This window comes from Scyliorhinus canicula, chromosome 11 (assembly GCF_902713615.1).
Source record: "Scyliorhinus canicula chromosome 11, sScyCan1.1, whole genome shotgun sequence".
Taxonomy (NCBI): domain Eukaryota; kingdom Metazoa; phylum Chordata; class Chondrichthyes; order Carcharhiniformes; family Scyliorhinidae; genus Scyliorhinus; species Scyliorhinus canicula.
The window spans coordinates 80766651-80783371 of NC_052156.1; the positions used below are offsets into that span (position 1 = coordinate 80766651).

The 16721-nt window shown below is 50.7% G+C and overlaps 1 protein-coding gene across 2 annotated transcripts in view; it reads left to right on the forward strand.

Moving 5' to 3' along the window:
• Nucleotides 1-16721, forward strand: part of LOC119973154 (protein SSUH2 homolog) — a 95407-nt gene that overhangs the window by 43863 nt on the left and 34823 nt on the right. For both annotated transcript variants that reach the window (XM_038810771.1, XM_038810772.1), the window contains exon 5: nt 5461-5521. In XM_038810771.1, the coding sequence (XP_038666699.1) occupies nt 5461-5521 (61 nt within the window). The remainder of the gene's footprint in view (nt 1-5460; nt 5522-16721) is intronic.

A 16721-nucleotide genomic window follows, 5' to 3' on the forward strand; every position in this document is an offset into this window, starting at 1 on the left:
GGCCCCTGGCACAACCTCCATATCTGAAGAAGATGAGAATGTTATGGCCAGTGCCTCTACAATTTCCACCCTTCCATCTATCAGTACCCTCATACACGTTCCACCTGGTCTGGGTGACTGATCAACTTTATGGCAGTCTTTCGAATACCTCTTTTTTTATCAAAGGTTAGCCGTCCAGTATCTCAATTAGATCTTCTTTTATACCTTCGTAAAGACAGGTGCAATTACTCATTTAGTACCTCAGCCATGCCCACTGCTTCAATGCATATTTGACTTTTACAGTGACGAATTGGGCCCACCTTTCCCCTAACTGTCCTTTTACAATTTCAACACATCGGGGCGGGATTCTCCGATCCTGGGGCTAAGTGTTGACGCTGTCGTAAACGCCAGAGCATCCCCAGGATCAGCGATCCTGCGTTGCACAGGGGGGCCAGCAAGGCACTGGAGCACTTCACGCAGCTCCAGCTGCCGATCCGGGCGCCAGCACGCCGGTGTGAATTCGCGGATGCGCGCCGCGGCCGGCGGGAGGGCGGAGAATCCCACCCCAGGTGTCAGTGCCTTAAGACGAGAAGAATGAAAGGGGAAAATTAGAACATGTTTTTAAAATATATTTTTATTCTACGTTCTCAACATTTTTACATTTTTACACAAACAAAACCCAATGTCTCCCCACCACCCATCCCTCCCCCCCTCACCCCTTGGAAACAATCGGGTCTCCAAAATGCAAAATCAACATCCTCTAATGGAACCGCTCCTCCACCCCTCTCAGTGCGAATTTTACATTTCCAAGGCCAGAAAACCAACAGGTACTCTAACCACGCCACAACGCTAGGAGGAGAAGCCGATCTCCACCCCAACAGGACCTGCCTGATCAATGAGGCGAACGCTAAGACCTCCGCCCCTGCTCTGACACCCACATATATGGGGAAAAGGCAGGAGAATGGGGATGAGAAAAATATCAGCCATGTATGAATGGCGGAGTAGACTCAAAGGGCCGAGTGGCCTAATTCTGCTCGTACGGTCTTATATAGCTTCTCGGGGATCCGGCTCCAGACCCACATGCAGAATTACGGACATGGTGCTGACAATTGACCCCCGATACTCCTCCAACTTCAGACAGGACCAGAACATATGGCCATGGTTGGCTGGGCCACTCCCACACCGCTCACAACTATCCTCCACTCCCTCAAACAGCTGGCTCTTCCTCACCCTCGTCAAGTGCGCTCTATACACCACTTTTAGCTGAATCAACCCCAGCCTCACATACGAGGACGAGGCTTTAACTCCTTCTGCTCCTCCATAATCCTACCATAAATCGCTGAGACAACCCCACTCTCCGGGCCCCCCACAGACAGTACCCCCTCCAGCAAGAAGGAGGGCAGCGCCATTGGGAAATTCGGAAAAGTCTTCTTGCGAAATTACACGCCTGCGAATACCTAAAGCCCTCCTCAAGCTGCAGCCCATACTTCATCCCCAGCTCCTCCAAACTTACGAATCTCCCCTCTAGAATCAAATCCTTCATCTCTTTCACCCCTTTCTCCTCCCACCCCCGGAACCTCGCATCCATCCTCCCCGGCTCAAACCCATGTTTCCCTCTTAATGGCATCACCCTCAGCCCCGTCCTTAAGTGCTGTCAAAATTTCCCCCAAATCCTCAGCACGGCTACCACTACTGGATTCCCAAAATATTTCCCTGGGGCTGGCGGCAGCGACGTCATTGCCAGCGCCCACAATCCTGACCCCTTACAGGACCCCAACTCCTTACTCCAGCCCCACACTTTCTCTGCATTCGCCGCCCAGTAATAGTACAATAGATTCGGAAGAGCCAAGTCCCCGACTGCTGCCCCCTTTGGAGCACCACCTTCCTTAACCTCACCACCTTCCATACTCACATAAATGATAAAAACCAGCCTATCCACCCCTCGGAAAAATGGCTTTGGAAAAAAGACTGGCAGACACTGGAATAGAAACAAAAACTGTGTCAAAATATTCATCTTGACTGCCTGTACCTGAGCAGCCAACGACAAAGGGGAGACTACCCCACCTCCCCAGACCCTCCTTCACCTTCCATACCAGGGTCATGAAATTCAGCTTCCAGAGTCGCAGCCAGTCCTGCGCTACCTGCACCCCCAAGTTCCTAAAGTGAGCTGTTTCCACTCTAAAAGGCAACCCCTCCAATCCCATCCCTGCACACGAAGGAAACACAACAAAACACTCGCTCTTCCCTAAATTCAATTTATACCATCGCAAATGTCCCTAACAACCCCATTACGTCCCTCACAGAAGAGCCCAGGTACGTGTTGTAGAGCAGCAAATCACCTGCGTACAGAGATACCCTGTGCTCCAACCACACCCTCCATAAACCCAAGCCCCTCAGTGCAATCGTCAAGGGCTCAATCGCCAACGCTAACAGGGTACCCCTGCGTCGTTCCTCTGAATGGTGGGAAGTCCTCCAACTGCATCTCATTCATCTGCACACAAGCTGTCCTATCCTTATATAGCAGTTGTACCCAAGCCGCAAACCTAGGCCCAATCCCAAACTTCTCCACTCCCAGGAACAGATACCTCCAGTCCGCTCTGTCGAATGCTTTCTCCACGCCACCACCACCTCTAACTCCCTCCCCTCTGCACCACAGAGAAAGCACCACATTCGGCAGATCCATGTTCGACCCAACTGCCTGCCCTTGACAAACCCCGTCTGATCCGCACCCACCACCTTCGGAAGATACCTCTCCAGCCTCACTGCCAGTACCTTAGCCAATACCTTGGCATCCACATTCAGCAGAGAAATGGATCTGTACGACCCACACTCCACCTGGTCCTTATCCTTTTTCAGTAATAGTGAGATAGATGCCTGCCTCATAGTCTTTGGTAACCACACCCCCACCCCTACCACGCCCCCCTCCCCCACACCCTCCACCACACCATTGCATCCTCAAACATTTCCAACATCAGTGGCACCAATTTGTCCTTAAATTTTTTATAGAACTCCCCTGGGAATCTATCCGGCCCCGGCACTTTACCCGACTGCAGCTTCCCTATCGCTACCTTCACTTCCTCCAGACCGAATGGCTCCTCAAATCCAGCCCTTTCCACCTCTCCCACCTCCAGCAACTCCAGCCGCTCCAAAATCTCCCTTATCCACGACTCATCCTCCGGCGGCTCCAACTTATATAACCCCCGATAAAAGTCCTCAAACACCCTTTTCACCTGCTTCAGAGCCACCACCACTGCTCCTGTCCCATCCCTAATCCGCACCATCTCCCTCACTGCTGCTGGCGACGGAGCTGGCCCACCAACAGGCCTTCTTACCATACTCATACACAACCCTCCACGCTCACCTCAACTTCCCAACTGCCCTGTCAATAGACAGAACGCCAAACTTCACCTGCAACTCCTTCCTCCTCACCAACTGCCCCATCACTGGATCTCCCGCATATCTTCCATCCGCCTCCAAAATCTCCTCTCTCAGCTGCTGCTCCTCTCGCGTCTCCCTATCTACCTTCGCCTGCGATGACCCCACTCCCCCCTCACTACCACCTTTAATGCCTCCCAAACCCCCGATGCTGAGACCTCCCCATTTTGGTTACACTCCTTCAACACCCTCCCCACCTTATTGCAAATGTTTGGCCCACATCCAACCTCCATGCCCCCCCCCAGCAACCCTTCCATCACTTCCTCTTGAAAATACCTCACCCAGCACCGATCTCATCCTCCCATCATTCACACCTCCCAGGCCCATCAAAACCTGCCCGTACATGTTCCAACAGCCACGGCCCCTCCCCTCACCTCGCTCCCGTTCACTAGCAAACATAGCATTTGCTAGCGTGATGGCCCCTGCCAGAGCCTCCTCCCCATAACAAAAACAAAACCACATCAACCCTAATGCCCCCCTCACTCCTCCAACCCCATAACATCCAATCCCCTGCCAAAAAATAGGTATTTGTGACACCCATAGAAGAAGAAAAAAACAGCTCAGAAAATACAAAGAGAAAAAAAAGAGAGGAGAAATACAAAAACAAAAACAAAAACTCAACCAGAATCTGCCAAAAGTCCAAATTCAGGCCGATCCCAAGCCTTCTGCCTTTACAAACGCCTCCGCCGCTGTCTCAAAATAATAGTCTCTGCCATTGAACGTGATCCTCAGCTTCACCAGATGGACCTCACCAAACCGAACGTTGCGTTTATACAATGCTGCCTTAGCCCGTCCAAAGGCTGCTTGCCTCCTTGCCAGCTCCGTCATCAAATCCTGGTATATACATACATCCTTGCCTTCCCACGCCATCTTGTGCCTATATTTTGCCCAACTCAGCTCTCTCTCCTTCACCTGGAAATTATTGAAGCAGACGATCACCGCCCTTCGTGGCTCATTCATCTCGGTTTGGGCAGGAGCAACCAGTCGGCCAAGTCCAACTCGTACTGGGGGAGCTCCTCCCCCTCTCCCATCAGCTTTGCCATCAAACACGTGAAGTATTCTGTCGGCCTCTGGCCCTCCACCCCTTCGGGCACACCCACGATCCTCAGCTTATGCCTTTGTGACCTGTTCTCCGGGTCTTCAACCTTGGCTCTCAGCCCTCCGTTGATCTCCGCCACCCTCCATAGCTCCTCATCCACCGAGGTGAAATGGTCACTATGCCATGACAAGGCCTCACCCATCCCTTTCATTTTCTCCCCCTGCTCCCGCACCATCATTGATGTTCTCACCAACTACTCTCTCATCGGGGCAAGGGTCTCTCCCACCCACGCTCCGACGAAGCCATCATCCCCATCTGATGCTTTTCGAAATGCTTTAACAACAGCCATTTGAACTCCCCAGCCATCACCTCCATTACCTTCTCCACTGTAATTGGCATGGCCCCACCTGATGGACTCTCTCCCGCCATCTTTCCTCCTGTTGCACACCTCGACGTAGTCTGTGGCAGACCTTCGCCCACTGATTTCTTCCCAAGACTCTTCTTGCCGGCTTTTGCCATTCTACAAGTGCCCTAAGACTCCCCATAACCCCTCACGAACAGATCTTCACCGAAAACTGGGCTAAAAAGGCCATAAAAGACAGCTCTGGCAGGAGACATCAAACATGGACCTTCACATACATGCCACAACCGGAAGTCCCCCAGAATTTTTGTTTGTTCTGTTTTTAGTCTTTGGTAATTTTTTTCCCTTATCTCTTGAAGATGCTGCCTGTTACCTGTCTGGTTTGTGGAGGCAAAAGCTCTTCAATTGATTTCCCAACAGTCCATTTAACTTTTAATCCTGAATTCTGAACTTCTATCTGCACGGTGAGGGAATTGCTGAAAAACTGCAATCCCGGAATAAAGTACTAATGGAATTCGCAGGCTAAACCACATTGGCACTGTGTCACTTGTCACTGTGTGATCTGTAGCACCTTGTGAATTACCTCAAGGTTTACAAGGACAACGGAATAATTTGATGGTTCATCTAACTTTCTCTTCCACTTCAGTATTGCCTAGAGAGCTTCACCGAATCCAGATCACCTGAATGGAAAAGTGAACCTTATCAAAGTGAGTATGTTACATTTAGGGAAACTTAACTCATTATTGGAAATTTATGTGAAAGCCCAGTGTTCTCTTTCAAAGGCCATTTGCAATTCCACAGATGGTTCAACAAATTATGGACAAAGTGTGCAATGGGCTTGGTCCAATTCAGGAGGGGACGTGAATCCATCCTCACCCATCATCTTGCAATCCACAGGGCATGTTCTGCAAGATGGTGGGTGATGGTGGATTCACATCCCCTCCTGAATTGGACCAAGCCATTGCACACTTTGGGCGAGGCCTCATGAGCTTTAAAGAAAAGGAAAGGGGGCATCTCGGTGGCACAGTGGTTAACACTGCTGCCTCATGGCGCCGAGGTTCCAGGTTCGATCCCTGCTCTGCGTCACTGTCCGTGTGGTGTTTGCACATTTTCCCTGTGTTTGCATGGGTTTCGTTCCCACCACCCAAAAGATTCTCAGGGTAGATGGAGTGGCCAAGCTAAATTCCCCCTTAATTGGAAAAAATGAATTAGGTACTGAAAATATTTTTTCAAAAAGAAAAGGAAAGGGTTTTACGATGGGCAAAGGAGCACGGTGACTTTAAATGGGATGGCCACTCCATCAGCTTCTATCAGGATATGGGTGCGGTGTTACCTAAGAAAAGGGCCATGTTCAATGGAGTTAAGGCCGCCGTGGAGTCCAGTTCTATTAGGTCTACTCAGCTTGTCTCAGAGTAACTTTTGAGGGAAAAGACTATTTCTTTGACGTGCTGGGAGAAGCAGACTCTTTTGTTGAAAGACACAAGTTGGGCAGGTTGTAATTGGTTTTTCAGTCCTGTCGATGGGCATGTTGTATTGTGCCATTGTTGGTGTTTCATGTTTGCTCTCGTTTTTTCTTGTTGGGGGTGAGTCCGTCTGGTTCTTGATTAGAATTGAGGTTTTACACAGGTCGCGATCTAACGGCCACACTGCACCCGAAAAACAACGCGCTGCGGCGCAAGGTGGCCGGTAAATGACGGGATACCCTACTCCTGGGATCTACTCGGTTCACACGCCTCGCGAGATCTAATTCAATCTCACGAAGTGAAGCCAGCCCATTGTGGACTTTTTGGCAAATCTGCATATTGGAGCGAGACAGCTAGTCTCACTTTAATATGCAGTTCCCTGAGGTAACCAAGGCATTGGGATCTATCCTCTTCACCTTGGAGACCTCGGGCAAATGCCATTTAGTACTGGTCTCCATAAACAGGGACCAGATGGAACGGCATTTGTGGGGGTCCTACTGGCTGACTGCCACCTGCAGGAAAACCAGGGGGTGGGCAAGGGGACATGGAAGCTGAATGTGAAACTGTTGACTCCAGAGAACTTTGAGGATCTTAAAAGGGATTACAAAGGTTGGAGAACCGTGAAACCCCTCTTTGAGTCTCCATATCTCTGGTGGGAAACAATCAAGGGGAACATCAAAAGGTTTTTCATCCTCAAAGACGTTCAAAAGGTGAGAGAGAGACGACGGACCATGTCCAGGCTCCAGAAAAGTATGCAGAATTTGCTCCAGCTGCAGTCGATGGGGGTTGATGTCAAGGAGGATCTCCAAGAGGTGAAGAGCCAGCAAGCCTCGCTCTATACCTCGGAGGCCTCCAAGGTTATCTTCCGTTCCAGAGTCTGCTCCGTGGAGCAGGATGAAAAGTGCTCACGCTTCTTCCAAAAGGTGCACAGAGAGACCTCTGTGATCAGCAGCCTGAAGGAAGAAGATGGCTCTGTAAAGTCATTGCAGTCTGACATTCTAAGGATCAGCAAATTTGTTTACGCTGGACTGTATGATCTGAAGCCAACAGATAGCATGGTTTCCCAGACCTTCCTGTTGTCTATCACGGAGGTCCTAGGCACAGCGAGCGGGAAAACCTGGACAAACCGCTAACTCTGGATGAGCTGACAAAGGCCATCAAGTCCTTTGAGACGAGTAAAACTCCCGGAAGCGACGGCTTACCGGCTGAGTTGTATTCGGCTCTGTGGGACTGGATGGGCCCAGACCTGTTGGAAGTGTACGAGAGTAGGCTTCTGGATGGCAGCATGTCAGAATTCATGAGGAAAGGCATCATCACCCTCATCTACAAGCAGATGGGGGAAAGGGAAGAAATTCGAAATTTGCGACCCATTTCACTGTTGAATGTGGATTATAAAATTCTAGCCAAGGTCATCGCCAGTCGGATCAAGTCTTCTCTGGAGTCGGTGATCCACCCTGACCAGACCTGTGCTGTACACGGCAGGAAGATCTCTGATAGCCTCGTGCTACTCAGGGATACGATCGCCTACGTGCAGTACAGGAGGGTGGACACCTGCCTCATCAGCCTTGACCAGGAGAAGGCTTTTGACAGAATATCGCACACCTACATGATGGATGTGCTCTCCAAAATGGGGTTTGGAGAGGGAATTCGCATTTGGATCAAACTGCTCTACACAAACATCTATAGCGCAGTCTCAATCAATTTGTGGGAATCAGAAGAGTTCCAGATCAAATCTGGAGTCAGGCAGGGCTGCCCCCTCTCCTCTGCCCTGTTTGTGTGCTGCATAGAACCTTTTGCCGAGTCCATCAGGAAGGATCCGGGTATAAGAGGAGTGACAATCCCAGGCAGCGGAGGCACGCAAGTCAAGACCTCCCTGTACATGGACAACGTTGTCATCTTCTGTTCAGATCCCATGTCGGTACGCAGGCTCTTGGACACCTGCGACCAGTTTGAACTGTGGCAAGAGCGAGACCATGTTCTTTGGTAACTGGGCCGACCGGTCCTTTGTCCCCTTTACCGTCAGGTCAGATTACCTGAAGGTGCTGGGGATATGGTTCGGAGTTGCTGGGGCGTGCACCAAAAACTGGGAGGAGCGCATCGCCAAGGTAAGACAGAAACTGGGCTGGTGGGAGCAACGCTCCCTCTCCATTGCGGGCAAAACTCTGGTCATCAGGTGTGAGGTACTCTCGGTGTTACTGCAATTCGCGCAGGTCTGGCCCATTACCCGACCCTACGCCGCAGCAGTCACCCGGGCCATATTCAAATTCATCTGGAGATCCAAGATGGACCGTGTCCGAAGGGACACCATGTACAAATCTCTGGATAAGGGAGGGAGAAACGTACCCAACGTCTCCCTCATCTTGATGGCCATCTTTGTGTGCAGCTGCATCAAGCTGTGCGTGGACCCCCAGTATGCAAACACCAAGTGTCACTACATACTAAGGTTCTACCTGTCCCCGGTGTTACGAAGGATGGGCCTGGCCTCATTGCCGCGGAACGCTCCAAGTAGTTGGACCGTGCCATATCACCTGTACCTCGTGTAAAAACTTTTTCAGAAAAACACCTTTTTTTTTTTTTTTTCCCTCTCTCTCTCTATTCCTCCCTCCCTCTATCCATCCCCTATCCCTCCCTCTATCTTTCCCTCTCTCTCTATCCCTCCCTCTATCTCTCTATCCCTCCATCCCTCCCTCTCTCTATTCCTCTCTCTGTCTCCCTCTCCCTCCATCCCTCCATCTCTCTCTCTCCCTCCATCCCCCCATCTCTCTCTCTCTCCCTCCATCCCTCCCTCTCTCTCTCCCTCCATCCCTCCCTCTCTCTCTGTCTCCCTCTCCCTCCATCCCTCCCTCTCTCTCTATCCCTCCCTCTATCTCTCTATCCCTCCATCTATCCCTCGATCCCTCCCTCTCTCTATTCCTCTCTCTCTGTCTCTCTCTCTCCCTCCATCCCTCTCTTTCCCTCCATCCCCCTCCATCTCTCTCTCCCTCCATCCCTCCCTCTCTCTCCCTCCATCCCTCTCTCTCTCCCTCCATCCCTCTCTCTCTCTCTCCCTCCATCCATCTCTCCCTCCATCTCTCTTTCTCTCCATCCCTCCCTCTCTATTCCTCTCTCTCTATCCCTCCCTCCCTCTCTCCATCCCTCCCTCCCTCTCTCCATCCCTCCCTCTATCCCTCCCTCTCTCCCTCTCTCCCTCCCTCCCTCCCTCTCTCCATCCCTCCCTCCCTCCCTCTCTCCATCCCTCCTTCCCTCTCTCCATCCCTCCCTCCCTCTCTCCATCCCTCCCTCCCTCCCTCTCTCCCTCCCTCCCTCCCTCTCTCCCTCCCTCTCTCTCTCCCTCCCTCCCTCTCTCTCTCCATCCCTCCCTCCCTCCCTCTCTCTCTCCATCCCTCCCTCCCTCCCTCTCTCTCTCTCCATCCCTCCCTCTCTCTCTCCATCCCTCCCTCTCTCTCTCTCCATCCCTCCCTCTCTCCATCCCTCCCTCTCTCTCTCCATCCCTCCCTCCCTCCCTCCCTCTCTCTCTCCATCCCTCCCTCTCTCTCTCCATCCCTCCCTCCCCCTCTCTCTCCATCCCTCCCTCCCTCCCTCCCTCTCTCTCTCCATCCCTCCCTCCCTCCCTCCCTCTCTCTCTCTCTCCATCCCTCCCTCTCTCTCTCCATCCCTCCCTCCCTCTTTCCCTCTCTCTCTCTCTCTCCCTCTCCATCCCTCCCTCTCTCTATTCCTCTCTCTCTCTCTATCCCCAGAAAAACACCTTTGACCACAAAGCAATGAAGCAGTAGTCAGCACGTAATGTCCTCGAGGCCCTCAGGGAAAAGGAGGCTGTGGAGGATGTTGGATGGTTCCCTGAGCAGACTGTCAGAGTCATCTAGCAGAACGCCTCATCACCAGAACTTTCAAACAAGCACCAAGACCTAGCTTGGCTGGTGGTGAGAAAGGCCCTCCCCGTCAGAGTCTTCATGTACACCCAAAGTCTCAGCACCGTTGCACGCTGCCTTCGGAGTGGCTGCAGGGCAGATGAGACGGTGGCCCACCTCCTTGTGGAATGTGCCTTTGCAAAGAAGGTCTGGAGAGAGATGCAGTGGTTCATCCCGAGCAGCTCTATGACATACCGCCATCTGTGCTCTCCGGACTGTTTACAGAGGCACACCGAGACAAACATCAACTGCTGCTGGAGGGTCATCAACTCGGTGAAAGACGCTCTTTGGTCTGCCCGAAACTTGCTGATCTTCCAGTGCAAAGAACTGTCCTCGACCAAGTGTTGCAGACTGGCACATTCTAAGGTCCAGGATTACGTGCTCAGGGACGCACTCAAGCTTGGGGCAGTTGCCGCCAAGGCGCAATGGGGAAAGGCCACTGTGTAAAGTCTACCAACAAATGTACACCGAGGGGCTGGTAACAGTGTAAAACCCCTCGGTCTGGGTCATTAACACTCCAGTGTACAAAAGTATTGAAAGAAACATGATGACGTAAATACTTATGAAAGAATTGTAAACAGGGAAACGTGTGGAATGTCATCCCAATTGAATGCAAGAAAGTCAAGTGAATAGTAACTTTGATGGAAATGTACAGTCACAACAATTCAAAATGTCCTGTAATGTTTATTAGAGATTTAATGAATAAAGTATTTTTTTTTAAATTGTGGGGGTTTCCCAGGGGATTGGAAGCCTCTACGTACTTGCCCTCTGGGCGGGGTGGTAACCTGGCACTGCTGATGCCACCTGGACAGACTGGCACTGCCGGCCTGGCACCCTAGAGGTGCCACCTGTGTGCCAGCCTGGCACTGCCAAGGTGGCCGGGTGGCACTGTCAGCTGGCAGGTGCACTGCCAGGGTTCCAGGCTGTCACTGCCAAGATGCCAAGCTGGCATTTTTTGTACGGCGGAGGTACTCTGAGTGGGTGAGGGGAGCCCAAGGACCCTCTTATGGTGAGTTGGGGCTTGAGGGAGGGCGCATGCTGATCTCTCCCTGCACTAAGGAGTTCAGCGAGTGGGGCTCCTCAGTGCACAAAATGGGACTAAGTGCAGCCTTTGCCATGCGTTAAGTGGGGTTTTTGTATTTTGTTGTTTATATCTATTTTTTTCTTTCTCCAGTAGGGAGCATCCCCTGCTAACTAAGGAGTTAGTTCACGGAACAGGTTTTGGAGGGTTGCTGAAGCTCATTATAGCAGTTTTGCTTAGATAATGAGCTTACAGTTCTTGTTCTGTTTGGGTTTGTAGACATAGGCATTAGTATGTGGGTAAGTTGTTGTTTGTCTCACTTCTATTTGTATTTGTACTTGGGTATGGTTGTAATCAATGACATTGGGGGAAAGGGAGAGTATTTGAGTGGGGGTATTTTGCTGACTGTTGATTTATTTTGTTCAGTCTTTTTACATAGAATAAGGGCAGCACGGTAGCATTGTGGATAGCACAATTGCTTCACAGCTCCAGGGTCCCAAGTTCGATTTCGACTTGGGTCACTGTCTGTGTGGAGTCTGCACATCCTCCCCGTGTCTGCGTGGGTTTTCTCCGGGTGCTCCGGTTTCCTCCTACAGTCCAAAGATGTGCAGGTGGGGTGGATTGGCCATGGAAAATTGCCCTTAGTGTCCAAAATTCTATGATTAACCTAGGACAAAAATTCGGCACAACATCGTGGGCCGAAGGGCCTGTTCTGTGCTGTATTTCTCTATCAATATAGAATCATAGAATTCACATAGATTTCACAGTGCAGTAGGAGGCCATTCAGCCCATCAAATCTGCCCCGGCCTTTGGTAAGAGCACGTTACTTAAGCCCCACACCACCACCCTATCCCCTTTATCCCCGTAACCCAACCTAACCTTTTTGGACACTAAGGGCAATTTAGCATGGCCAATCCACCTAACCTGCACATCTTTGGACTGTGGGAGGAAACCGGAGCACCCGGAGGAAACCCACGCAGACTCGGGGAGAAAGTGCAGCCTCCGCACAGAGAGTGACCCAGGCCGGGATTCGGACCTGGGTCCCTGGAGCTGCGAAGCAACTGTGCTAACCACTATGATACCGTGCTGCCCATAGAAGCGCCATTCCCTGACCGGGAATCTAACCCAGGCCGCGGCGGTGAGAGCGCTGAATCCTAACCAATAGACCACCAGGGAAACTTGGTTTGGTGGCCACCTTGGGTGGATCTTTTTGCTTTATCTTTTAAGTATACCTTGGTTAATCTCTCGGTGGAAATAGCTGACTCTGGATTGAGGGGGGATGGGATACCTCCAATTCATTTGGTCACCTGGAACGTTAGGGGCTTGAAATGGCCCAGTGAAAAGATCAAGGGCATTTTCTCAACTCAAGAGTTTAAACTCTGATGTTAAGGGCAGCACGGTGGCACAATGGCTAGCACCGCTGCCTCACAGTTCCAGGGACCCGGGTTCAAGTCCGGCCTTGGGTGACTGTCTGTGTGGATTTTGCACTTTCTCCCTGAGTCTGTATGGGTTTCCTCCGGAGGTCCCGGTTTCCCCCACAGTCCATAGATGTGCAGGCTAGGTGGATTGGCCACGCTAAATTGCCCTTAGTGTCTAAAGATTAGATGGGGTTACAGGGATAGGGCGGGGAGTGGGTCTAGGTAGGGTACTCTTTCAGAGGATCATTGTCGACTCAATGGGCCGAATGGCCTCCTTAAGCACTGGAGTGATTCTATGAAACTCCGATGTGTTGTTTTTGCAAGAGACCCATTTGTGGGTCAGAGATCGAATAAGATTGCACGTGGGGTGGGTAGGGCAAGTTTTTCATTTGGATTTCGATGGCAGGGCCAAGGGTGCAACAATTTTAATTATTAAAAATGTTCAGTTTTTTGCCTCTAAGATTATGGCCGACCCCAACATTCGATACATTATTGTCTGTGGCTCCTTTCATGATATGCAAACATGCAGATAATTATATACAGACAGGCAGCTAATTAACACAGAGAACAGGACATGGCCAATGAACAGGCAGGACACTCAGGGGTGGTATCTCACTATAAAAGGAACCAGGCACTCACACTCCATCTCTTTCCACTGATGAACAGATACAGAGTGAGTCAGGGTGTATGTACAGTATCACACCTCTAGCACGTGGCTAAGAGCTAGTCTGGTTCAGTCAGACAGAGTAACCACACTTAGGTTAGCAGAGAGTCGAACTCATAGAGAACTGTGCTAACTGTGCTACAGGTTCAATAAATCAGATTGAACTAACTTCAAGGTCTGGAGTATCTTTTGGTTAAAGCTCCATCCAGTTGCAGCCTGTGTTATCCCAGAGTACATAACACATCATGATACCAGGAGACTGCTTAATCTAGGTGCTTTACCTCAGTCTCGGTTCCCTGGTTGTCATGGTTAACATTTACACTCCCAACTGGGATGATACAAATTTTATTAACTCCCTGCTGGCCTCCTTCCCCAATTTAGACTTGCATCAGCTTATTCTGGTTGGGGACCTGAATTGTGTCTTAGACTTTATTATTGTCACAACTAGGCTTATATTAACGCTACAATGAAGTTACTGTGAAAAGCCCCTAGTCGCCACACTCTGGCGCCTGTTCGGGCAAGCAGAGGGAAAATTCAGAATGTCCAATTCACCTAACAAGAACGTCTTTTGGGACTTGTGGGAGGAAACCGGAGCACCCGGAGGAAACCCACACAAACATGGGAAGAATGTGCAGACTCCATACAGACAGTGACCCAAGGCAGGAACGAACCAGGTCCCTGGCGCTGTGAATAAACAGTGCTAACCACTGTGCTACCGTGCCATCCATAAAGATAACTGGCAGAGGATGGTTTTGATCCATCAAGCTCTAGGTTATGGGCCCGACACACTTCCGCTGCACCACACTGCTCCCTCAAGATTGTTCCAAGCCTAAATCTCTTGCTTCATCAGGGATGGCCAGGGCTTTGACATCTTTCATGGCGCAGATTGGGGGGGGGGGGGGGGGGGGGGGGTAGATCCATGGCGCTTCTAGCACCCAAGTGATGAAGACTTTTGTTTTTTTCACATGACCACCAAGTATATTCGTGTATTGGTTTTTTTTCTTTCAGATAGCTCTCTCCTCCCTTCAATGGTGACGGCTGAGTATTCAGCAATTGTTATTTGGGATCATGGCCAGCACTTTATTAATTTGTTGCTAGAGTCTGGCTTTCCAATTGAATTCTCTAAGACGTTCTTGGAGCACCTTGTGCCTTTAATTCTGGGCATGTTCAATGATTCCCTATCCTGGGGGTCACTGCTCCCGACCCTCATTCAAGCCTCTATCTTTCTGTTTCTTAAGAGGGACAAAGACACGACAAAGTGTGGTTTGTACCATCCTATTTTGCTTCTGAACGTGGACATGTAGCCAAGCTCGTCAAGGTGCTGGTCAAGGGAGCCTTGCCTCCCAATTATGATCTCGGATGATCAAACAGGCTTCGCTGAAGCTACGTCACCTGTTAAATGTTGTTCCTTTCCCCTCCTCAATGCCCGAACCTGAGTTGAAATTATCTCTTGATGCGGAGAAGACATTTGATAGAGTAGAGTGGGAGTATTTATTTGAGATTCTTGGGAGGTTTGTTTTTGGTCACAAATTTATTTCTTGGATCCGTCTGTTGTCCAAGGCCCCCCCCCCCCCCCCCCACTTCCAGTGTTCGTGGGAATGCCTGAACTCTGATTATTATCCTTTGAACAGGGGAACAAGGCAGGGTGTCCACTGTCCCCACACCTGTTGGAATAGAGCTGTTCACGAGAGCACAGATGTCCTCTAGTAAGTGGAGGGGGATTCGTCGGGGAGGGGTGGAGCATCAGGTGTCCTTTTACCCGGGCGACCTACTTCTTTATATCATGGATCTAGCCCCCTCCATAGACGACATAATGAAGTTGTTTAGCACCTTTGGTCCCTTCTCTGGGTACAAATTGAACTTGGGCAAGAGTGAATGTTTCCCGGTTAGCCGCCCCGGGAGGCGAACCCAACTGAGGATGTTGCCTTTTTGCGTTGCTCAAACAGGCTTCCACTGTCTAGGAGTCTAGTTGGCCCACAACTGGGCTTCACTTCATGAGTTAAATTGCACCAGTCTGATTAACAGTATCAAAGCAGACTTACAGAGGTGGAACTACCTCCCCCTATCCTTGGCGGGGAAGGTTCAAACTATTAAAATGAGCGTGCTCCCGAGGTTTTTCTTTTTCTTTCAGGCTCTCCCCATTTTTCTCCTCCAATCCTTTTTTATCAAGGCTGACAAACTGATATCCTCTTTTATTTGGGCGGACTTCTAGAATTTGTGTTGTTCTGCTCCAAAGGGACAGTCGGGGGGCTTGGCTCTCCCCAGTTTATTGTTTTATTTTTTTTTTTTATAAATGTTTTTATTCAGTTTTCGTATTTTATATTGAACAAATTACAAATTGTTAGGAGAGAGAAAAAAAAACAAACAAAAACAAACACGCAAAAATTAACATACATATTTACAGGTAAGCATCTTCGTAGTAGTAACTGCGCCCCCCCCCCCCCCTCCCCCCCTCAACATGTTTATTTAGCTTGGTTTTGGGCCTTAGCTAGCCATCGAACCCCCGTAACGAACCTGTAGCCCCCCCCCCCTCCCGCTACCTTCCCCCGACTATTCTTCCTCTTGTACATTGGCCACAAATAGGTCCCGGAACAGTTGCATGAATGGCTCCCACGTTCTGTGGAAGCCGTCGTCCGACCCTCGGATGGCAAATTTGATTTTCTCCATTTGGAGAGATTCCGAGAGGTCGGACAGCCAGTCCGCAGCTCTGGGCGGTGCTGCTGACCGCCAGCCAAACAGGATTCTACGGCGGGCGATCAGGGAGGCAAAGGCAAGGGCATCCGCCCTCCTCCCCAGGAATAGATCTGGCTGTTCTGAAACCCCGAAGACCGCCACTATCGGGCATGGCTCCACCCTCACTCCCACCACTTTGGACATTACCTCGAAGAAGGCTGTCCAGTACTCCACGAGTCTGGGGCAGGACCAGAACATGTGGGCGTGGTTGGCCGGGCCTCTTTGGCACCGTTCACATCTGTCTTCCACCTCCGGGAAGAACCTACTCATACGGGTTCTTGTTAAGTGGGCTCTATGTACCACTTTTAGTTGCGTCAGGCTGAGCCTTGCGCACGTGGAGGTGGAGTTGACCCTATGCAGTGCTTCGCTCCAGAGTCCCCACCCGATCTCCATCCCCAGGTCGTCCTCCCATTTCCTCCTTGTTGCGTCCAGTACGGTGTCGTCCCTATCTACCAGTCGGTCATACATGTCACTACAGTTCCCTTTCTCTAGGATACTTGCGTCCAGTAGGTCTTCCAGTAGTGTCTGTCGTGGCGGTTGTGGGTACGTCCTTGTCTCCTTTCGTAGGAAGTTTTTGAGCTGCAGGTACCGTAGCTCGTTCCCCCCAGCTAGCTGAAATTTCTCTGTCAGTTCGTCCAGTGTTGCGATCCTGTCGTCCGTGTATAGGTCCCTGACTGTCAGTGTCCCCCCGTCCTGCCTC